Source organism: Urtica dioica, chromosome 3 (assembly GCF_054948205.1).
Source record: "Urtica dioica subsp. dioica isolate 48M chromosome 3, U.dioica_male_clone48M_v1_H2, whole genome shotgun sequence".
In the NCBI taxonomy this organism is placed as follows: Eukaryota; Viridiplantae; Streptophyta; class Magnoliopsida; order Rosales; family Urticaceae; genus Urtica; species Urtica dioica.
Window position 1 is genome coordinate 27708290 of NC_142758.1, and position 23345 is coordinate 27731634.

The window sequence follows — 23345 nt, forward strand, 5'->3', positions numbered from 1 at the left end:
CTCTCAATGCCTCATAACCAGACATCATAGATTCTTCTAACAATCGTACTGAGGTCAATAGTCCTTTGACCCTTAGATTGCGAATATATTGTTTTAAGAAAACTAGAAGAGTTTGTTCATGCAAATCTACATTTGTCTCTTCGCAAGTTGTTAAGTTTGTTTATGGACTAAAGACTAATGTTTTATCATAAAGCTTCAAACAGACAAGGAAGAATGAATGAACGTTTCAACTTTTTATTAATGAATAAGCAATTACAAGCAAGAGTCTTCATGAGACTTTATTACATCAAATGTACAATATAAGGATTACAACTCTTCTTGTGGGCAATATTGACAACAAACTCCCACTTGACTCAAAGAAGATGTGTGTAGTCGTTCATGCCTAATCCCTCTCGATGTTGGTCGAAGACCTTGTTCGCTAGGGCCTTGGTAAATGGATCTGCCAGAGATCTACTTCACCTCCACGTCTCCGCGCTGCGCGATCTCTCGAATCAAATGGTATTTCCTCTCAATATGTTTAGAGCGCTTATGGCTTCGATGTTCCTTTGAGTTAGCGACAGCCCCACTATTATCACAATAAAGGGTCATGGGCTCGTCGACGTTTGGAACAACTTCCAAATACTTAAGGAATTTTCTAAGCCATACAACCTCTTTGGATGCTTCACAAGCAGCCACATATTCTGCTTCCATTGTGGAGTCAGCAATGCAAGATTGCTTAATACTCCTCCACACAATAGCTCCACCATTAAGGATGAACACAGATCCAGAAGTGGATTTCCTGGATCCAAAAAGTTTAACGCTTCGCAAAGCGGCGGAATTTTAAAAATTTTCTTTTCAAGTAAAAACAGTTTTTTACTAACCTAGACAAAGAGCAAGTACATATAAATAAAAACTATTATGAGCATAGAAGTTTACTAACCTTTCTTGAAGCTTGAACTTTGAGAAGCTTTTGGAAAGTTTGCAACCCTCGTCTCCCCTCGCAGCACGTCTCTCTTTCTTTCCTCGGCAACTCGAGCAACCACGATGGTTTCTATCACTAAATCACTCGAAATAAAAGGAATCAGTGAGTGGACACTTTTAAACACTACGACTTAAGAACAAGTCTTGAAGTCGCAGAGCTAAACACTAGGTCAAATGAGGACCTAGGTGTCAAAATAATAAAACGAAATTCACTAGAGAGAGAAAGGAGAGGGGCGGCCAAAGTTCTAGAGAGAGAGTCTCTCTAATCTCTTAAACTTGGATGAATGAAATGTGTGGAATGAGGCTCTTATTTATAGGAGAGGTTTCACCTTCAATAAGGTAGTTTCCTCTTCTATAGAATATCACATATTCATGAGCAAAAATCCCTTATTTCCCATTCCCTTCTTGGACGTGTGGCGGCCTTCTAGAAACAAGATTTGTTTCCCATTTTGCTTGCCTTGTCCTTACCTTGGGCGCCCACTTTGATTCCTCTTAGGGGAAATTTGTTTCCTCTTTTTCTTTTGGCAAGTATCTTCATACATTCATGCACAAAATATTCTCTCTTCCTTTGGGTATTATGGGCGCCTATTACACTCTAGAAAGGCCTTCTAGAAGCTTTTCCATTTGTTCATGACAACATGGAAAAGGCCCATTAAGAATTTTCAATAAAATTCTTATGAAATGAAATTAATCCACAAGGCCCAATTAATCATATTATGGCCGAGTATTACTTGTCATCAAATGACCATGTCAAAAAATTTATTGACATTCATTTCATCCTATGTCTCAAAAGACAAAAATACCCTTTTGACAATTTTCGTTCTTGTTTTGACTTAGCTTCCAGTTTAACTATTCCTATTCGATGTGATTCGTGACAGTGACCTCATGGATCCAAATGAACAAAGCTTGAGCTAAAATACTTGGACTCAAAAGTTCACAAACCTTTTCCAAGTTTAGCTTAATGTCAACTGACTCCACTAAAGAGTTGACACTGAAAATCTCTCGGTTCAAATGAATTTATTTTCTACTCAAGAATTCAACCTAATTATGATGAGCGGATCCAGTGAATATTATCTGTGTTTACCCTTCATGAATATCATCAGCTAGTCGGGATTTACAAAATTACCATTTTACCCTTCTAGTTGTTATTTCCTCAACTCCTTTGTCGCTTGTGAATAAGTTAGAAACAATGTATTGACGAGGAGCTAACAAGCCACATTGTTTCATCCAAAAGAGTCAAGACTCAATTTGGACACTGGCCAGTTCATTTATTCACACTCCAAGGAACAAAGCATGAGGTGATATGCATTGCATTTCAGCAATCTTGTACATGAATTCCATATCTATGAGAACTTCACAAAGTTATTCATGACATTCTCACAACTTAGTACTTCACCAATAGGCCCTGTTCGGAATCACATAGTGAGTCCGAACTCTGACTTTCTCAAATAAGAATACTAAGGTGTGAAATGACATGTCTCATTTCAGGATTAAGGTAAGCACGATGCAATTCATACGTAGTGACTTCGAGACATAAGAGATTAAATGGTTTGTTCTTATCTTGTCTCTAGAAGTGCACTGGTCAATTCAGTACCTTCGGAAGATACCTAGAAGAACTATAGAGTCTCCAACTCTCAATGCCTCATAACCAGACATCATAGATTCTTCTAACAATCATACTGAGGTGAATAGTCCTTTGACCCTTAGATTGCGAATATATCGTTTTAAGCAAACTACGAAGAGTTTGTTCATGTAAATCTACATTTGTCTCTTCGTAAGTTGTTTAGTTTTTTTATGGACTGAAGACTAATGTTTTATCATAAAGCTTCAGACAAGGAAGATTGAATGAACGTTTCAACTTTTTATTAATGAATAAGCAATTACAAGCAAGAGTCTTCATGAGACTTTATTACTTCAAATGTAGAATATAAAGATTACAACTCTTCTTGTGGGCACCATTGACAACACCCACTAAGTCAATGAATAAGAGTAGCTAGGTTCCAGCTAACGATGCTCCTACTCGATCATTGAATTTTAGACTGGCTAGGTTCCAATTAAGGATGCTCCCACTCAATCAATACGAATATTAGTGACTAGGTTCCAATTAAGGAAGCTCCCACTAATTTAATTCATCATCAACACTAACTCTTAGTTGTGTCTCCTTTATTACTTATTATTCGCACAAGTCATTGTCGAATAATGGTAATAATTATTTAGACGCTTTCAAAGCTCTAAATAGTTCTTAAACAATAAAACATATTCAACATAAGAATTTAGTGAAGCAATAAAAGCTAATTAAATTCTAACAGAGATAATAACTTAGAAAATATTTATATTTATTTATTGTGCTTCTATATAGCATACGAACAGAAAAACGTGACCTTCATATTCTATATCTTTTTCATAAGGACATAAGCATTCATGCATATTCAAATATCATAAAAGCAATCACGGCATTCAATTATAGAAGGAAATATTTAAAGACACAACCATGTGTTCATAAAAAATGTAATAAAACATAAAAGAAAGAAAGATTCATCCTTTATGGAATAACCATAAAGGAACGTGCATCTTTCCAAGAGGAGGCGCACAAAGGAGCAGCGGCGCATCATGCGCGGGGCGCGACCTTGCCTGGGCGTGGCGCGCGGTGCAGCTTGCGCGGTGCGCGGTGCAGCCAGCGTGGTGCGCGCCGGGCTGTCCCTTCGTGGGCTTTTCGTGATCGTCGTCCTTCCGGGCCCGTTGAGCTATTGTGGGCTTTACATTCCGGGTTTGTGACGCGAATGTATCTATTTGATGGATAGAAGTCGAGTCGAGACTGACTCAAGACTCAACCCGAGGAGCGAAGCTCGACTCGAGGAGACTGACTCAAGACTCAACTCGAGGAGCGAAGCTCGACTCAAGGAGACTGACTCAAGGCTCGACCCGAGGAGCAAGGCTTGACTCGGGGAGACTGAATCAGTCTCAACTCGAGGGGCGAGGCTCGACTCGAGGAGTCGACTCAAGTCTCGACTCGAGGGGCTAGGCTCGACTCACGGAGTCAAGAATTCGGGGCAAGGGCTCGAAGGATCGTCGCTCTTCAGGACCTCCGGCCTTTTGAACGACGTGTCTCCTGGGTGTCTCGGGTTTTCCGAAAAAGACCGACAACATTAGCCCCCCAAGTACGTCGCTCGGGAGGTTCCTGGTGATGAACTTTTTGTCTTTTCGGTTGGTTGTTTGAGGAAAACATTTTCCAAGTCCCGTCACCCAAGGAAAATTTTCCCTTTCTCTTTTTTTTTTTTTTTTTTTTTTTTTTTTTGCGTAGCCGCGCGGCTCGCGGTTTGAGCGGCGCGACCCGCGCGGCGCGGGGTCCTGGCGCACGGCGCGCCCCGTGCACGGGGCTGGTTCGCTTCGCGCGGGGGAACTCCGACTTTTTGGAGGTTTTCTCCGTTTTTTCTCTTTGTGGGAGTAGGATTTCGACTCCCACTCCCCCAGAAGTCTATAAATAGACCCCCCCTCTCCTCATTCTTCCACTTTATTTTTTTCTCTCTTCTCTACACTTTTTTTCTTTTCTACCGCTTGCATTCATGGGTATTCCTTCCGTTTTCTCAACCGAGGGTCCCGAGATTGAATTCTCTCCCTTGGTTCAGGACTCTGATCATGTAGAGGACGATCTCTTCGCGGGATTGGGGGAAGTTCCTCTGCACGTGGAAGAGAATCCAAGTGGAGTGGAGCAGTGGCTCGAAGGAGGCGAGCTGGGAGCGACCGCGCCCGTTCCTCAGCCTCAAGAGGAGTGCGCGCCAGCTGGGCGCGACACAGGTGGGGAGTTTGATCATCCCACGTCCGGGGAACCTGCCCCTCGCCTCGTGATCAACTTAGTTGGCGAAGGGATTCGCGACAAAGCTTGCCTCGACGTGCCGCAGTCCGACTTGGACCCTCATGGCGCGCCGAGAGATATTACGGGCGTGGATGCAGTGACTCCGCTAGAGTCGGTCCTCGACGAGATTGACTGCGTGGACGACTTTGGTCCCGAGTCTGAAGATCCCGGAGGTGATTCAGAGGCATGTCCGGGGGCTGAAGGCCTCACATCGGAGTGTCCCGAGGGGCCATTCCGTGGAGCTAGGGGGTACTCAGCCCGAGACCCCTGATGCAGAGGCGATAGTGTCGGCGAGGTCGCTTGCTAGGACGGAGTGGTATCCCGAGGAGGGCTTTGCTGCTCCCGAGGGCTTTGATTGTTCGGGGGTCGATGCTTCGAGCTCGCTCACCTACCTGTTAGGAATATTGCCCACTTGAAGATAATGAATAAATGATTACTAAATTCGATAATAAGATAACTTTATTAGCATTATATGATTAGTGGGTTGAGTTCTAAACAATTAGAATCAATAACAACTATCTTCCATAGCCTCCGTATCTAACTGAGTCACGTGCTGGGCACCTGAGTTCGGGCGGTGAGCTAAAACGAGGTCGATGACTGATATACGCCTGGAAAGCTATATCTAAAGTCATATATGTGGAACACATAGTGAAGGCTGATCACTATGTGGGAGCATTCTACACTTGTGGTAAGTGTACGACCTGGATAGGTCTTGGTGTAGATGTGTCGTTTAAGGACCGTTACGACACACTAACCGAGGCCTCTATGATGGTCACAGTGAGACTTGATCTAAATCCTGAAGTGATCATGGACACTGGGTTATGTTACTGGGCTCTTTGACTCATTTGCTAAAAGGCTATTCATGCTAATCACAGCTTATGTCTTGGGAGTTTTCTCAGAGCATAATTCGAGTGGGAAGTGATTTACAGATACGGAATCCAGCCTTCCTGAAAGAAGGTTAATGTTCACTCACCTAAGGGTTGATTCCAGAACCGATATATTGCTTGCACTTTCGAAGTAAGTAACGTTCGAAAGAATCTTTCGCTGGGGAAGCAACAATGCTTAGGGCTGATATGTATCAAGAGAAGTATAAAGGATAAATTGACTTCTCTTGACACGGATTGAACCTGGAGGATCTTGATCACGAACTGACTATATCAGTGGACACTCGTCACGATGAGTAAATATAATTCTAGTATAAAGGAGAGTTCAGTCTTGGCTTACAAGGTGGAGTATTTGACCAAGATTAGACGAATCGATGGACAAAAGAGAAAGGACTATTTCGTCTTTTTCATCGAATTTGTTAAGCTCCTATTACTAGGTCCATAGTCCCCGATTCGGCTCTGATAAAGGCGGATAAGAACTTTCTTATAATAATGTTTATCATTATTAATCTCACTTGCTGTAATTGTGATTGACAGCATTAATTCTGGAAAACGGGTATTCGCAGAATTAAATAAATATTTATGGTAGAATTGTTTATTTATTGTTTGATCAAGTAAATAAACAATTATTAATTATTTGTTTATTGTTGGACCAAGTAAATAAATAATTAATTGGGTTTTAAGCGATTGGGCCTTGCACAAAATATGAAAGTCGGATTTAGGGTTTTGGCACTAGGGTTTGCGCAAATCCCCTTGGCCGTTTGCCTAAAAACCGATTTTTATAATATTGGTATTTACCAATATTTTCTCTTTAGTTGTTTAAATAAAGGAGAGAGAATAATATAAGATATTTTCTTATATTTTCTCTTTATTTAAAGGAGAATATTTAGGAGAAAATTTAGGAGAATAATATATTCTCCTTTATTATCTCACTAAATAAATTATTCTCTATTTAAATATCCCATAGATATTGATCTGATGGATGAGAGAAAAAGTAGGATTCACTTGTTGAGATCCAAGGGCCTAGATTAAATCCTCTAGTGTGAACACAATAAAAGGAAATAAAATATTCTGGAAGATTCCATGAATATCTCCTTTTTACTACTATAAATAGGGGTTCATGAGAAGGCAAAAAAAAAAGGATTTTGACCTAATAATTTCGTGCATTCTAGCCTCCTTGGCCGTGCGAAATTCTCTCTCTCTTCCCCTCGGAAATTCGTTTCCATTCTTAGTAAAATAAGAGCGAGATCTCGAAACACCTAGTTTCGTGATCTAGTGAGATAAAGAATGTGCCCACTCATCTTTCTTATTCGCCTCGAAGATTACGTTTCGGAAGACTAAGGTGTCATCCTCGAGTCCTTCATCAAGACGACTCAAGACGAAGACGGATTGTGAAAGCTTTCAGTTCGTGAGCCAAAAACTGTAAGTATTCGTTTTCGCTCTATATCGGTTGCTTGACTTATATGCTCTCGTGAATTAAATTAATTAAATATAACTAGATCTTGTTAATTATAACCATAATTTAATTAGCTTATGATCAGCGTAATTAATTATTTTTCCGCATTAATATGGTTATATGGTGGAATCATCTCAAAAGAGGCGCGTCGGAGCGATCGTTCGTGTCCGATGCGCGCTCGATCCACCAACACTACCAAACATTCGTTGGTCTCAGGGAGGCATTCGCCATTCCATCGTCCGTGGCGCTTCTCCGTCCCTTACAGGGCGACCGTCCTTTCCGTCCTCGTCGTGGGTTTGCCGCAGTTTCAGTTGCGAGTCTCAACTGCGGGTTGCGGTTGCCGTTTCAACCCATCGTTCAGCAACTCCTCGCTCGTCTGGGGGTGCATGCATGTCAGATGAGTCCGACGTTCTACCGCATCGTGGCGATGTGTCACATGGAGTGGCATTGCCAGACTGAGCGGGTGATGACCGTGAGCGAATTTCGTAATCTCGTCGCGATCTTCCCTGCGCCCGGGCAACCCAGTTTCTTCATGGCCCGTGATCACCAGAACACCAAGCTGATCATGGACTCAGAGAAGTATAACCGACGACCATGGGTGTGGGTCTCGGCGGAGGCTTTTGGCGACGCGCCGCTCCGGTTCGGTCCCTTGACCAAGTTTTCTGCTGACGCGGGGGCCGATGATCTCGACTTCGTGAAGGAGATCCGGGGAATGTCGGAGGCTCGGAAGGCCGTTGAACGATTTTGTTCCCCGGAGCTGATGGCTTCCACTGGGTGGTTCCCGCCGTTTCCACCTAGCCGTGGCGACAGTCAGCGGGCCGAGAGTGCTCCCAGTGCCGCATCATCTCTCTCGAGCGGCGGTCTTCAAGGTATGTCGACGTGTCGCACTTTTTGTTTTTGTTCTTAGTTTAGGGTTTTGACTTTGTCGCTTTTGTAGTCTCTTCGGCTAGGGCGAGGGCTCGGGCGCGCTTGGCGAAGGCTTCCCGGGACCCGAAGTCATTGGCGGCGGTCCGTTGTCAGATTGCCGCACGGAACGGTCGTGAGAAACCTGATACCGAACATCGGACGGAGAGCGGTCCTCGCGCTTCTTTGAAGCGACCCTCCTCCTCGGCTCTACCAGACACGTCTTCTGATTCGAAGCGCGTGAACTCGATGGTCGACGTGGAGGCCGTGGAGGTTAGAGGGGAATGTTCCCTGGGTCTCGTTCAATCCTCGATGAAGATGTGGAAGAGCGTCGTGGCCATCAGCGACGTGGAGTTCTTCCGTCACGGCGTTTCTGACGCACAGAGAGTAAGTTTCTCTTGCTTTGTTCGTTAGGAACCTATCTTTTGCTGAATCATCTTTTTGCCTTCTCAAGTGCTTGCTCGAGCGACCCGGGGCAAGAAGATTCTTCACGACCTCATCAGGTGGATGAGCCGTGCCCAGGAGGAGCTTGCTCAAGCGAAGTCTCAGTTGGCCCACGCCGAGCGAGGTTCTCACTCAAAGGCGGAGTTTGCGAGTCTCCGCGAGCAGCTTCAAGAGGCTCACGTGGAATTGGGAGTTACCCACGACAAATGCGACCTTGCTCAGTCGGCCGTGGGGAAGATGGCCGAGGAGCTAACGACGGAGGTCTTCCGGAGCAAGGTGCGGGACCTTCGACGCCAGTTAGAGTCGCGCACAGAGGAAGTAGGTATCCTTCACGGCCAACTCTCGTCGAGCGAAGCCGCCCGTGTTCGAGCGGAGCGCGAGCGCGATTCCTTGGCGGAGGAGGTGGCTCGGGTCACCACGGAGAAAGCTGCGGCGGAACAGCTCGCGTCCGACCTTTAAGACGACTTCGATGTCGGAGTCGAGGAGGCAAGACACGCGGCGGCGGTGGAGTGTCGGGACACCACAGCTACCGAGAATGCTTCTCGAGGGGTCACCTTCCACTTCTTCGACTCGATGTTCCCACCACTTGGCGGGGCCGATCTTGTTGACGATGATCCCGCCGAGTGACATATTTTTTCTTCATTTTTCTCGCGCAAGTGTTTAGCGCACGCTCTTTTTTAGGATTTTTCCATTCAGCGCACTTGTTTTAGCGCTTGCTTACTAGGATTTTTCCCTTCAGCGCACTTGTCTTAGCGCATGCTTCCTAGGATTTTGAGGTAGTTGCCCTTTTCTTTTATGAGAAGTTATTTGTTTTTATGAACGTTTTTGCTCATTTGTTTGTCATGGCATGTTTTGATAAGCAAGTTTTGTGTCAACGGTCTTGCTAGTTCTTTCATCTCAGCAAGATCTCACTTCGGACGCGCCAATCTCTTGAGTGGTTTGCGTTCCGTAAGCTTTTTTCAACTGTGAGTCAGCCATGCTACGTAGGCGCCTTACGTGTGCCGGATTGTGCCACGTAGACGTCTCAGGTCGCGCCAGGTAGGCGTCCTGGTTGCGCCATTTAGGCGTCTTAGGTGCGCCATGTAGGCGTCTTAGGTGCGCCATGTAGGCGTCTTAAGTGCGCCATGTAGGCGTCTTAGTTGCGCCATATAGGCGTCCTAGGTTGCGCCATGTAGGCGTCTTACGTGCGCCATGTAGGCGTCTTAGGTTGCGTCATGTAGGCGTCTTACGTGGGCCATGTAGGCATCTTAGGTTGCGCCATGTAGGCGTCTTACGTGCGCCATGTAGGCGTCTTAGGTTGCGCCATGTAGGCGGCTTACATGCGCCATGTAGGCGTCTTAAGTGCGCCATGTAGGCGTCTTAGTTGCGCCATGTAGGCATCTTAGGTTGCACCACGTAGGCATCTTACGTGCGCCATGTAGGAGTCTTAGGTTGCGCCATGTAGGCGTCTTACTTGGGCCATGTAGGCGTCTTAGGTTGCGCCATGTAGGCGTCTTACGTGCGCCATGTAGGCGTCTTAGGTTACGCCATGTAGGCATCTTACGTGCGCCATGTAGGCGTCTTAGGTTGCGCCATGCAGGCGTCTTATGTGCGCCATGTAGGCATCTTAGGTTGCGCCATATAGGCGTCTTATGTGCGCCATGTAGGCGTCTTAGGTCGCGCCACGTAGGCATCTTACGTGCGCCATGTAGGCGTCTTAGGTTGCGGCATGTAGGCATCTTACGTGCGCCATGTAGGTGTCTTAGGTTGCGCCATGTAGGCGTCTTACATGCGCCATGTAGGCGTCTTAGGTTGCGCCATGTAGTCGTCTTAGGTTGCGCCATCTAGGCGTCTTATGTAGGCGTCTTAGGGTGCGCCATGTAGGCGTCTTATAAATTTTTTGGTGGAGCGTGTTCTTTTGATGGTTTCCTTACCATTGCTAGCCCCCCCAAGTTTTACGGTTATAAGTTAATTTTTGATAACCGGAAAATTTGCACAAAACGAAATTTGAAACGGAAAACTTGCCTCGAGTTTTATTACGTTTGCGAAAAATTTGCAAGTAATTTAAAATCCTAAAACATTGGCTCGTAGGCCATATTGAAAATAGGAAATAAAAGCGATAAAAACGTGGGGAATGCTAGCTACTGGTAGTACTGCCTCAAATGTTCCGCATTCCATGGGTGGCGAATCGGAGTCCCATCCGTGTGCTCGATGTAGTAGGTCCTGTCGTGAATGACTTTGCGGACTCTGTAGGGGCCTTCCCAGTTCGGGCCTAGGACACCGGCGCCTTGAACTTGTGTATTCTGGAACACTCGTCGGAGTACAAGGCTTCCGACGGCAAAGGTTCGCCTTTTGATCTTGGAGTTGTAGTATCTTTCGACCTTGCGCTTCTGTGCGGCGAGGCGTTCGAACGCTTCTGATCTCTTTTTGTCGATCAAATCAAGCTCCAGGCGCATGGCCTTGTCGTTGTTCGCTTCGTCGAACGTATCGACTCGGAACGTGGGTATCTCGGTTTCGATTGGGACCAACGCCTCGATCCCGTATGCGAGGGAGAATGGCGTTTCGCCGGTGGCGTTTCACACGGTTATCCTGTACGCCCATAGGACGAATGGAAATTCCTCGGTCTAGGCGCCCTTTTTATTCTCGAGCTTCTTTTTAAGATTGCCCTTGATAGTCTTGTTGACTGCTTCGACCTGGCCGTTGGCCTGAGGGTGACGCGCCGAGGAGAAGGTCTTGCTAATCTTTAGCTGATCGTAGATATCTCTTACTCACGCGTTGTCGAATTGGGCGCCATTGTCGGTCATGATCGAGGCGGGGATACCGTGCCTGCATATGATGCTTTTCCATATGAAGTTTGTCGTGTTCGCTTCAGTTATTCTTGCAAGCGGCTCGGCCTCTACCCATTTAGTGAAGTAGTCAATGGCGATAATGGCATACTCGTATTGTTATCGCACGAAAATGAACAACTATTTAAAACCTCGGGCGGTTCGATCCAAGGCCGGACAAAGTGATCGCACTCGGGCCAAGAGTGTGAACTCGATAGTCTCGAGCTAAGTTTTCTCCGATCAACCCGCCTCTCGGGAGAGGTAGGGGGTGAGGAGGAGGAGTGACCGTGCCTTCGGTGTCGGCTGCCTACGTACCCGTGTGTGGGATTAGGTCATAACGTAGTTCAAGCGTGTAAGACGTAGTATGAGGCGCGGAGCCTTGGTGGAGAAGCGTACTCGACGAAGGAGACGGTGCGCGAGGAGTCCTCGGCGGCGTCTCAGAACTTCAGAGATCGCGTGCGCGAGAGGGAATGTGTGTTTTCTCTCTTTTGGAGATGTGGAAGACTCTAAGTCAAGAGTTCCTTGTTGTGGCGGAGATTCCGGACGCGTAGGTGATTCCAAATTGGAAATGCCGGACGCGTAGGCGATTTCTTGTCAGAAATGGTGGACGCGTCTAGGGTGCTGGACACGTAGGCGATCTTCAGTCGAAAACCGTTAGAGCGCTTGTGGGCTCGAGATTAATCGTTCGATCAAGAGAGGCGGCACTCGGGAGTCCCCGGAAAGCGCTTCAGAATCTATGAGAACGAGAAATCGAGGAGAATCCGCTTCAGGCCAAGGATGGCATCCAGAGAAGCAGAGAGAAGTCTCAAGTTCCTTGAGAAAGAATGGGATGGCTTTCCCCTCAATGAGAGGGGGTATTTATAGGTGTTTGAGGGCCTTAGAAGGCTTCTTTTTCGTCCATGTGGGACTAGGAACGCGCGCGCCATTAATTGGAGGCGCACAAGGTGCAGCGCACAACACGCGGCGCGCGTCGCGCGGCGCAGGGGGCGCGGCGCGTAGGTCAATGGGCGCGGCGCTGGATGCGCGGCGCGGGACGCGCGGCGCAGGATTCGCGGTGCTGGATGCGTGGCGCATGGGGCGCGCGGCGCGCGGCCTGCCTGGCGCGGCGCGCTGCCTTCCTGGCGCGGCGCGAGGCTTGCTACATGGCTGGCCGGCGGAACGTGCTGCGCGCGCGGCGAATGGCTCGTCTTTTCGGACTCTTGTGGGCCTTTAGGGGTCTTCGAATACCATTCTTACCACGTGAAATATGAAGGTTTCCACTTGACGAGAGTGACTCGACTCGAGGAGCGAAGCTCGACTCGAGGAGACTGACTCAAGGCTCGACTCGAGGAGCGAAGCTCGACTCGAGGAGACTGACTCAAGGCTCAACTCGAGGAGCGAAGCTCGACTTGAGGAGACTGACTCAAGGCTCGACTCGAGGAGCGAAGCTTGACTCTAGGAGACTGACTCAAGGCTCAACTCGAGGAGACTGAATGAAGTCTCAACTCGAGGAGCGAGACTCAACCCGGGGAGCCGACTCAAGTCTCGACTCGAGGGGCTAGGCTCGACTCAAGGAGTCAAGAGTTTGGGCGAGGGCTTGAAGACTTGCCGCTCTTCAGGACCTCCGGCCTGACCATCGTTCCTTTGAGCGACGTGCCTTCTTGGCGTCTCGGGTTTTTCGAAAATGACCGACAACATTAGGCCCCCAAGTTCATTGCTCGGGAGGCCCCGGGCGGTGAACTTTTAGTTGTTTCCGCCGGGTGTTTGAGGAAAATAGACTTCCCAGAGCTTCACTGTCACGAAGCTTTTGTGGTTATAAAGAATATTGTCACAATTGCTAGTGCTCTCTCTCGCTTTTCCGTCTCTCTCGACACGAGCGTGTGATCGACACGTGGAGGAGGATCCAAGCGGATAGGAGACGTAGCTCGACGTGGGTGAGGCAGACGCGTTTGCTTCTGTCGCTCTAGCCCCGGAGCAAAGGGGACATGCGTGGGCAAGCGGGGCACGCATTTGTGTAGAGGCGGCCCGGCGTGTCGCGGCTTGTTGATCTTTTGGTGAAGTCACGCCTAAGTCTTTCTTCGATGGAGCTTTGTTTTGACGATATCATCATCCTGGAGTCCATGGGATTTGACGGTGACTAGCAGGGTGAAGATTGTGTAATCGTGACCTATTGGGGGAAGATCATGGCGTCCATCTCGGCCAGCTTGGAAGGCGACCGCACTTTTGCGTTTCGCAAAGGCGTGCTCATTCCGAGGTCTCGAAGACGGAGGTTGATGTTGCGGGCTGATACTTTGAGAAGACGGAGTGGCACCTGGTGAAAGGCTCTGCCACACCGGAGGGCTTCGACTACTCGGGGATCAACGCTAAAAGTTTGACCATGCACCGAGCATAAGTCGGTCTCACGTGGCATCCGCCATTCCAGCTTTGGTGATGCTTCCCCATCTGCATTCAAAAGATCAGCCCTTATTCCCCAGACGTGAGTGCGAGTCTCTGTTACAAATGCGAATGGAAATCGTAACGAGTAGTGATGTAGACTTCTCATGTCATGGCGTTTTTGACGCTCAGAGGGCATGTTTTTCTTTGTTTATCTTTTTGCTTTATTTTGCAATTGTCTTGCTTTGGCTAGCCTGTTCTTCAAATCGTTTAAGGTGCTTGTTCGAGGAGCGGGACTCGACTCGAGGAGAACGACTCAAGGCTCGACTCGAGGAGCGACTCGAGGCTCGACTCGAGGAGAACGACTCGAGGCTCGACCCGAGGAGAACGACTCAAGGCTCGACTCGAGGAGCGACTCGAGGCTCGACTCGAGGAGCACAACTCAAGGCTCGACTCGAGGAGAACAACTCGAGGCTCGACTCGGGGAGGACGACTCGAGGCTCGACTGGAGGAGGATGACTCGGCTCGAGGAGCAAGGCTCGACTCGAGGAGAGTGACTCGATTCGAGGAGGGAGGCTCAACTCGAGGAAAATGTCTCGACTCAAGGAGCGAAGCTCGACTCGAGGAGCAAGGCTCGACTCGAGGAGAATGACTCGACTCGAGGAGCAAGGCTCGGCTTGAGGAGAATGGCTCGACTCGAGGAGAAAGGCTCGATTCGAGGAGAATGACTTGACTCGAGGAGCAAAGCTCGAATCGAGGAGAATGATTCAATTTGAGGAGCAAGGCTCGACTCGAGGAGAACGACTCGACTCGGGGAGCGAGGCTCGACTCGAGGAGAATGACCCGACTCGAGGAGCAAGGCTTGACTCGAGGAGAATGACTCGACTCGAGGAGCAAGGCTTGACTCGAGGAGAATGACTCGACTCGAGGAGCGAAGCTCGACTCGAGGAGAGTGACTTTGCTCGAGGAGCGACGCTCGACTCGAGGAGAATGACTCGACTCGAGGAGAATGGTTCGATTTGAGGAGCAAGGATCAACTCGAGGTGAATGACTCAACTCGAGGAGCGAGGCCTGGTTCGAGGAGAATGGTTCGACTCGAGGAGCGTGACTCGACTCGAGGAGCGAAGTCTCAGCTAGTTCAGGCCGATCGAGGTTCTTGCTCAGAGGCGGGGTTCGCGACTCTTTGCGAGCAGCTTCAATTAACTCGGATGGAATGGGGAGTCTCCCAAGGTGAGTGTGATCGTGGTTAGTTGGCGGATATTCTCCTCCAACTCCATGATGCGGTTGTCCCTGCTGTATGGAGATGGAGATGGTGAGCGGGTCGAGCTCTCTTCGTGGAGCGACTCTTCGTCACCATGCGCTCGGGAGCGCAAGAAGTACTTTTTGGTCCCAGTGACGTTTTCGGGGTTGTTCACGCCCTCAGAACATACGGGTGGTTGGCTACTCATTGTTCCTCAAGTTCGAGAAAGTAGAGTTCGCAGAAGAAAAGAAGAACATGAACATAAGGGATTTCGGGATGAACAGGTCGGGAAGCCCCCTCCTTCTAGCGCCAAAATGTTGTCGCACGAAAATGAACAACTATTTAAAACCTCGTGCGGTTCGATCCAAGGCCGGACCAAGTGATCGCACCCGGGCCAAGAGTGCGAACTCGATAGTCTCGAGCTAGGTTTTCTCCGATCAACCCGCCTCTTGGGAGAGGTAGGGGTGAGGAGGAGGAGTGACCGTGCCTTCGGTGTCGGCTGCCTACGTACCCGTGTGTGGGATCAGGTCATAACGTAGTTCAAGCGTGTAAGAAGCAGTATGAGGCGCAGAGCCTTGGTGGAGAAGCGTACTCGACGAAGGAGACGGTGCGCGAGGAGTCCTCGGCGGCGTCTCAGAACTTCGGAGATCGTGTGCGCGAGATAGAATGTGTGTTTTCTCTCTTTTGGAGATGTGGAAGACTCTAAGTCAAGAGTTCCTTGTTGTGGCGGAGATTCCAGACGCGTAGGCGATTCCTAGTTGGAAATGCCGGACGCGTAGGCGATTTCTTGTCAGAAATGGTGGACTCGTCTAGGGTGCTGGACGCGTAGGCCATTTTTGGTCGAAAACCGTTAGAGCGCTCGTGGGCTCGAGATTAATCGTTTGATCAAGAGAGGCGGCACTCGGGAGTCCCCGGAAAGCGCTTCAGAATCTCTGAGAACGAGAAATCGAGGAGAATCCGCTTCAGGCCAAGGATGGCATCCAGAGAAGCAGAGAGAAGTCTCAAGTTCCTTGAGAAAGAATGGGATGGCTTTCCCCTCAATGAGAGGGGGTATTTATAGGTGTTTGAGGGCCTTAGAAGGCTTCTTTTTCGTCCATGTTGGACTAGGAACGCGCGCGCCGTCAATTGGAGGCGCACGGCGCGCGCGGCGCACAACTCAATTGGAGGCGCACGGCGCGCGCGGCGCACAATTGGAGGCGCACGGCGCGCGCGGCGCGCAGGTCAACGGACGCGGCACGGGACGCGCAGCGCAGGATTCGCGGCGCGGGATGGGCGGCGCATGGGGCGCGCGGCGCATGCATGTCTTGGCGCGGCGCGCGGCCTGCCTGGCGCGGCGTGCTGCCTTCACGGCGCGGCGCGCGGCTTGCTGCATGGCTGGCTGGCGCAACGTGCTGCGCGCGCGGCGAATGGCTCGTCTTGCCGGACTCTTGTGGGCCTTTAGTGGTCTTCGAATACCATTCTTACCACGTGAAATATGAAGGTTTCCACTTGACGAGAGTGACTCGACTCGAGGAGCGAAGCTCGACTCGAGGAGACTGACTCAAGGCTCGAGTCGAGGAGCGAAGCTCGACTCGAGGAGACTGACTAAAGGCTTAACTCGAGGAGCGAAGCTCGACTCGAGGAGACTGACTCAAGGCTCGACTCGAGGAGCGAAGCTCGACTCTAGGAGATTGACTCAAGGCTCAACTCGAGGAGCGAAGCTCGACTCGAGGAGACTGAATGAAGTCTCAACTCGAGGAGCGAGGCTCAACCCGGGGAGCCGACTCAAGTCTCGACTCGAGGGGCTAGGCTCGACTCAAGGAGTCAAGAGTTTGGGCGAGGGCTTGAAGACTTGCCGCTCTTCAGGACATCTGGCCTGACCATCGGCCCTTTGAGCGACGTGCCTTCTTAACGTCTCGGGTTTTCCGAAAACAACCGACAACACGTATTACCTTGGCGCTCTAGGGAGCTTACCAATGATGTCCACGCCCCACTTAGCAAAGGGACATGGGACAACGATGCTGCTTAATGGGGTCGGAGACTGTCGCGGAATTTTTGCGAAGCGCTGGCATTTGTCGCAACGCCTTGCCCATTCGCAAGCATCTCACTTCATGGTAGGCCAGAAATAGCGTTGCTTAAGCGCTTTGAGTGCGAGGGAAATTCCAGCGGCGTGGTTCCCACAGATGCCCTCATGAATTTCGTGGAGGACCTTGGTCGACTCAACGCTATCGAGGCATCGGAGCAGCGGTGTTGAGTAACCGCGCTTATAGAGTACGCCCTCACGGAGCGTGTATTTGGATGCTAAGGCCCTCAGCTTATCGGCTTCTTTGCGGTCTTCGGGGAGTTCCCCTCTTCGCAGAAACTCGACAATTGAGTCCATCCAAGTCGGCTGAGATGCCACCTCTATGATCCCGATTTCGTCTAAGGAGACGGATGGCCGTGGGAGAAATTCAATGGGTACGGTCCCCAATCCATCTTCGACGATGCCAGATCCGAGGCGAGCAAGTGCGTCAGCCTCTGAATTTTGTTCTCTCGGGATTTGGTGAATCTCGAACCAAGAGAAGGCATCGAGTTTGGAGTTTGACTTAGCCAGGTACGCAACCATATTAGGTTCCTTGGCGGTGTAATCTGCTTTTACTTGGTTTACGATCAACTGCGAGTCGCAGTGTATTCGCAAGTTATGGGAGCCGAGCTTCTGAGCTAGCTCTATCCCTACAATGAGCACCACGTATTCGGCTTCATTGTTGGAGGCTTGGAAGCCGTAGTGGAGGGCGTATCGCAGCCTTTCCCCGTCGGGGTTAATCAAGACTATTCCGGCGCCAGCCCCCCGAGCATTAGATGCTCCGTCTACGTATAACTCCCAGATGGGACCCGTCGGGTCTACCTTCCTTTTCCGAGTTAACGCATCATTGTTTAGGTCAGTTTCTGCTCTTCCCATGTCGGGAGTATAGGAGAGTTCTGCCACGAAGTCGGCTAAGGCCTGCCCCTTTATAGCCGTTCTTGGGTGGAACTCAATCCCGTACTCGCTCAATTCTTGGGACCAGATCGCAATGCGAGTTGATGTTCCCTTTTGAAAAGCTTTACCGATCGGATGCTCGGTTCGCACCACGATTTAGAGAGCTTGGAAGTACAGCCGTAGCTTCTTAGCTGCCATTACGAGAGCCAGAGAAAGTTTCTCTATCTCGGTGTAGGGCGTTTCCGCGTCGACTAAGGCTTTGCTCACGTAGTAGACCGGCCATTGGACCTTGTCTTCTTCGCGGACAAGAACAGCACTTACAGCTCTTTCAGAGACGGCGAGATATACGTATAGCATCTCGCTCTCTCTTGGTTTAGAGAGGAACGGTGGGGACCCAAAGTAAGCCTTCATGTCGGTGGCTTTAGACACGAAGCGTGTCAGAGCGTCAATCCGACCGGTCAGGCTTTGCACCTCTTTGACTCGTCTTGGAGACTTCATTTCAAGGAGTGCCCTGATTTTTCCGGGATTCGCTTCTATCCCTCGTCGGCTGACGATGTATCCGAGGAATTTCCCGGATTCAACCCCGAACACGCATTTGTTGGGATTGAGCTTCATTTTATATCGGCGGAGGATTATGAATATCTTCCTTAGGTCGTGTACGTGATTGGTTTCCAGTAGGATTTTAACGAGCATGTCGTCCACGTACACTTCCATTGTCTTGCCGATTTGATCGGCGAAGATCCGATTCACCAAACACTGGTATGTTGCTCCCGCGTTCTTAAGGCCGAAAGGCATGACCTTATAACAATAGAGACCTCGATCGGTGACAAAGGTTGTCTTAATTTGATCGGGCTCGTGCATTTGAATTTGGTTATAGCCCGAATAGGCGTCCATGAAGTTGAGAAGTTCATGGCCAGCCGTGGCGTCCACCAGTTGTTCGATACGCGGGAGTGGAAAGCAGTCTTCAGGGCAGGCTTTGTTAAGATCTTTGTAGTCTATACAAATTCGCCACTTCCCATTGGGCTTTTTCACCATTACCACGTTGGCGACCCACTTGGGGTACTTAGCCTCTCGAATGAAGTTTGCGGTGAGGAGTTTCTCGACCTCTTCATTTATGGCCAGGTATCGTTCTGGGTTGAACGTTCGTCTAGCCTGCACTTTTTCGGCGACCTTTGGGTCGTCGTTCAATCGGTGCACTATTACCTCGGGATCAATTCTGGGCATGTCCGCATGAGTCCATGCAAAAACATCCTCGAACTCCCTGAGGAAGGCAGTAAGCTGAGTTTTGATGGCGAGTGGAAGCCGGGTGCCGACCTTTACAACCTGATCAGGCTTAGATTCGTCCAGGACGATTGGCACAAGATTATCGGAGGTTTCCACCTTGAGTCTTTCGACTTCATCCCGGGGGTCAAGTTCTCCGAACTTCTTTGCGTCCCTGGGGTCGCATGGGTAATCGTCTTCCAGTTGGAAGATTGTGTTGACTGTTTTTCCCACGGATTTACCATCAACTCCTTGCACGTAGCATATTCTGGCTTGGGATTGGTCTCCGGCCATAATGCCAATTCCCTCTTCGGTGGGGAATTTCAACAGTAGGTGATACGTGGAAGTGATTGCCCTTAGTCGGTTCAACGTGGGTTGCCCGATGATTAAGTTATAGGGCGACTCCTGATCGACCACTAGGAATGGGACCATGTGAACAGCCTCAATTCCTCCAGGGGTCCCAAAGGTGATCGGTAGGTCGATGATGCCCTCGGTCATGACCTTTTCCCCAATGAACCCAAACAAAGGTGTTTGGGTCGGAGTCGGGCGTAGCCCCCCGAGCTTCATGCGCTCTAAGGTGGACTTGAAAATTATGTCGGCAGCGCTGCCGTTGTCGATGAGAACCCTTTTCACCAAGTTATTGGCCAGTTGGGCCTTGAGCACGATTGCGTCATTGTGCGGGTGCACAACTCGCTTGGCCTCTTCATTGGTGAAATACATCGTCTCGTGAGATACGGACGGAGGTTCTTCATACGTGAAGTTAACGTGCATAGCAACGTCTTCCTGAGTTACGGCCCTAAGGAATTTCTTCCGTTGTCGGGCCGAATCTCCATCTTGTGGTCCTCCCAATATGGTGGTCACCACGTGGAGCTGTGGATTGGCGTTGGCGGCAGCCGCGGTTTGGTCGGCATAAGCGGCTGTTCCTCCTCCCTGACCAGACTGTTGTCTGTTCGTGGTGGGGCCCGCAGCGCTAATCATGCGCAACACGAACTCTTTCAGCTCACCCCGTTGGATCAAAGCCTCGATTTGCCTTTTAAGGTTTTAGCATTCCGAGGTCAAATGACCGTATTCCCTATGGAACTCACAATATCTAGATCGATCGCGAGTCGCGGGATCCTTTTTCATCGGAGCCGGGGGCGTGAACTTGTCACGTGCCAGAGCCAGGATCCGTTCTGGCGCCGTGTTCAGCGGCGTGAACGACGAGTACCCTTTGAAGTTTTCTGCAAGTCGCGGCTTCTGGGGTACATGGGGTTGGTTATTAGAAACCTGGTTTCCCTTGTTTCGCCTTTTACGAGGCTCATTTTGCTCGTGGCTAGGTTCTTCCCGACGTCGAGAACTCTGATTGTTACTCTTGCGGCCGTCGAGGTAATCTTCGACTCCCATGAAGGTCTTAGCCCGAGTCGTTAACTCGGCCATGGTCGAAGGGACACGGCCGACAAGTGACTTAAGGAAGTCACTTGTGCGCAAGCCTTCTATGATAGCGGCGATTGTGTCACCGTCGTCAAAGCGGTCGACCTTGTTTGACTCTTCATTGAATCGGGCGAGGTATCGTCTAAGAGACTCGCCACTCTCTTGCCTGATCGACCACAGGTACATCTTGGTCTTCTTCTGGACCATAGACGTAGCGAACCATGCTAGGAACATGTCCTTCAGGTCTTTGAACGAGTGGATGCTTCCTGGCCTTAAGTTCTTGAACCACTCAAAACCGGGTCCGGCGAATGTCAAACTAAAAGCTTGGCACATGGCACCAGGAGAAACACCCTACATCGTCATCCAGGTTTCATAGTGCTGGATGTGGTAAACGGGGTCTGCTTTCCCATCATAGGGAGTGAGGTTCGGGAGTTTGAAATTCCCCGTACAATCCTCGGCCAATATCTGAGCCGTGAAAGGCGAGGAATTCTCCTCAACGACCCCATAGGTACTTCCACCTATTCAGTATTCTCGGAGATCTCGTACCTCATTTCGAAGGTTGTGGATCATAGTGACCACATCGAGACCGGTCAATGGAGTAACCCCTTGTTCGGGAGGAGTCACCTGTAGCCTCTCGTTAGACCCTTGACCTGCGCGGCGGTTCCCGTTAGTTGGGGCTGCCAGCGGGATGTTGGGTCTAGAGCTTAGCCGCTTTCTCAGATCATTGCCACGCCCAATGCGTTGAGCAGTGAGGCGGTCCCTAAGGTCAGGGCTGGTCGTACGGAGGCGCAGGCTTCGTCTGCGACGGCGCGCTCTCCGTGTGCCCTGACTTTCCGCAACATTGTCCCTCGGACCTAGTCGGTCGAGGGCTGAACGTCGGGAATTCCCCTCTTGAGAAGCTGACGGCGCGTCGCCTGTCCGGGCTAAGGGATTCGATGGACCAGCTTCAAACACGGCGGGGAGTCCCCCGTCCTTCATGAGAGAAGTCTCGATATCCTCCGACTCACCAGTACCCTCGTAATCAGGGTCGCGGTCGCGGCTTTCCTCGTTGAGGTTCTCAGGATCCCCGTTGGGGATTACCATGTCATGCACAGGTCGCTTCGCAGCCAGTCGGCTGTGGTACCTTGCGTTCCTCGCCTTTAGTCGGCGGATACTCTCCTCCAGCTCCATGATGCGGTTGTCCCTGCTATCAGGAGATGGAGATGGTGAGCGAGTCGAGCTCTCTTCGTGGAGCGACTCTTCGTCACCATGCGCTTGGGAGCGCAAGAAGTACTTTTTGGTCCCAGTGACGTTATCGGGGTTGTTAACGCCCTCAGAACGTACGGGTGGTTGACTACTCATCTCTTCTCAAGTTCGAGAAAGTTGAGTTTGTAGAAGAAAAGAAGAAGATGAACAGAAGGGATTTCGGGCTGAACAGGTCGGGAAGCCCCTCCGTCTAGCGCCAAATTGTTGTCGCACGAAAATTAACAACTATTGAAAACCTCGGGCTGTTCTATCCAATGCCGGACCAAGTGATCGCACCTGGGCCAAGATTGTGAACTCGAAAGTCTCGAGCTAGGCTTTCTCCGATCAACCCGCCTCTCGGAAGAGGTAAAGGGTGAGGAGGATGAGTGACCGTGCCTTGGTTGTCGGCTGCCTACGTACCCGTGCGTGGGATCAGGTCAGAACGTAGTTCAGGCGAGTGTAGCGCAGTATGAGGCGCGGAGCCTTGGTGGAGAAGCGTGCTCAACGAAGGAGACGAGGCGCGGAGGAGTCCTCGGCGGTGTCTCAGAACTTCGGAGATCGCGTACGCATCTAGTTGAGAACCCTAGGGGCGTGCTTTGAGCACCGGGGGGCGTTCGGTCAGAGGGAGCGACGTCCGGGAAGTCCCCGTGAGTGCTTCAGAACCTCTGAGAATGAGAGAGACTTGTGAGAATGCTTCAGGCCAAAAATGGCATCAAGAGAAGCAGAGGAGAGTGAGAAATCGAGCGTAATGATAAGAGATGAAGGGATGCTTTTCCCCTCAGTGGAATGGGGTTTATATAGGTGTTTGAGGACCCTAAGGGGGTCCTTTGGCGTCCATGTAGGACTAGGAACGCGCATCTTTCCAAGAAGAGGCGCACAAAGGAGCAGCGGCGCATCATGCGCGGCGCGTAACCCGCGGCGCGCGGCGCGACCTTGCCTGGGCGCGGCGCGCGGTGCAGCCAGCGTGGTGCGCGCCGGGCTGTCCCTTCGTGGGCTTTTTGCGACCGTCGTCCTTCCGGGCCCGTAGAGCTATTGTGGGCTTTACATTCCGAGTTTGTGACGCGAATGTATCTATTTGATGGATAGAAGTCGAGTCGAGACTCGACTCGAGGAGCGAAGCTCGACTCGAGGAGACTGACTCAAGACTCAACCCGAGGAGCGAAGCTCGACTCGAGGAGACTGACTCAAGACTCAACCCGAGGAGCGAAGCTCGACTCAAGGAGACTGACTCAAGCCTCGACCCGAGGAGCAAGGCTCGACTCGGGGAGACTGAATCAGTCTCAACTCGAGGGGCGAGGCTCGACTCGAGGAGCCGACTCAAGTCTCGACTCAAGGGGCTAGGCTCGACTCACGGAGTCAAGAATTCGGGGCAAGGGCTCGAAGGCTCGTCGATCTTCAGGACCTCCGGCCTGACCATCGGCCCTTTGAACGACGTGTCTCCTGGGTGTCTCGGGTATTCCGAAAACGACCGACAACAATTTATTACAATCATACATTACGTACCTTCCAATCGTCAGTTGCGGGCCCAACCCCGGAGTGGCGTCTGCAGGGGCGAGCGTGACGAGCCCGACCGGGGAGCATGCTGACAGGGCCGAGGAGGCCGACGCCGGCGTGGAGGGG

At 50.4% G+C, this 23345-nt stretch overlaps 1 protein-coding gene across 1 annotated transcript in view; it reads right to left on the reverse strand.

Annotated features, from left to right (window-relative positions):
• The window catches only part of LOC149402538 (uncharacterized), a 42919-nt gene extending 19777 nt beyond the window's left edge, over window positions 1–23142 (reverse strand). Inside the window, exon 1 of the mRNA XM_089608424.1 lies at window positions 23078–23142. Coding sequence (XP_089464550.1) covers window positions 23078–23142 — 65 coding nt within the window. The remainder of the gene's footprint in view (window positions 1–23077) is intronic.
• Between the last annotated feature and the right edge of the window lie 203 nt (window positions 23143–23345).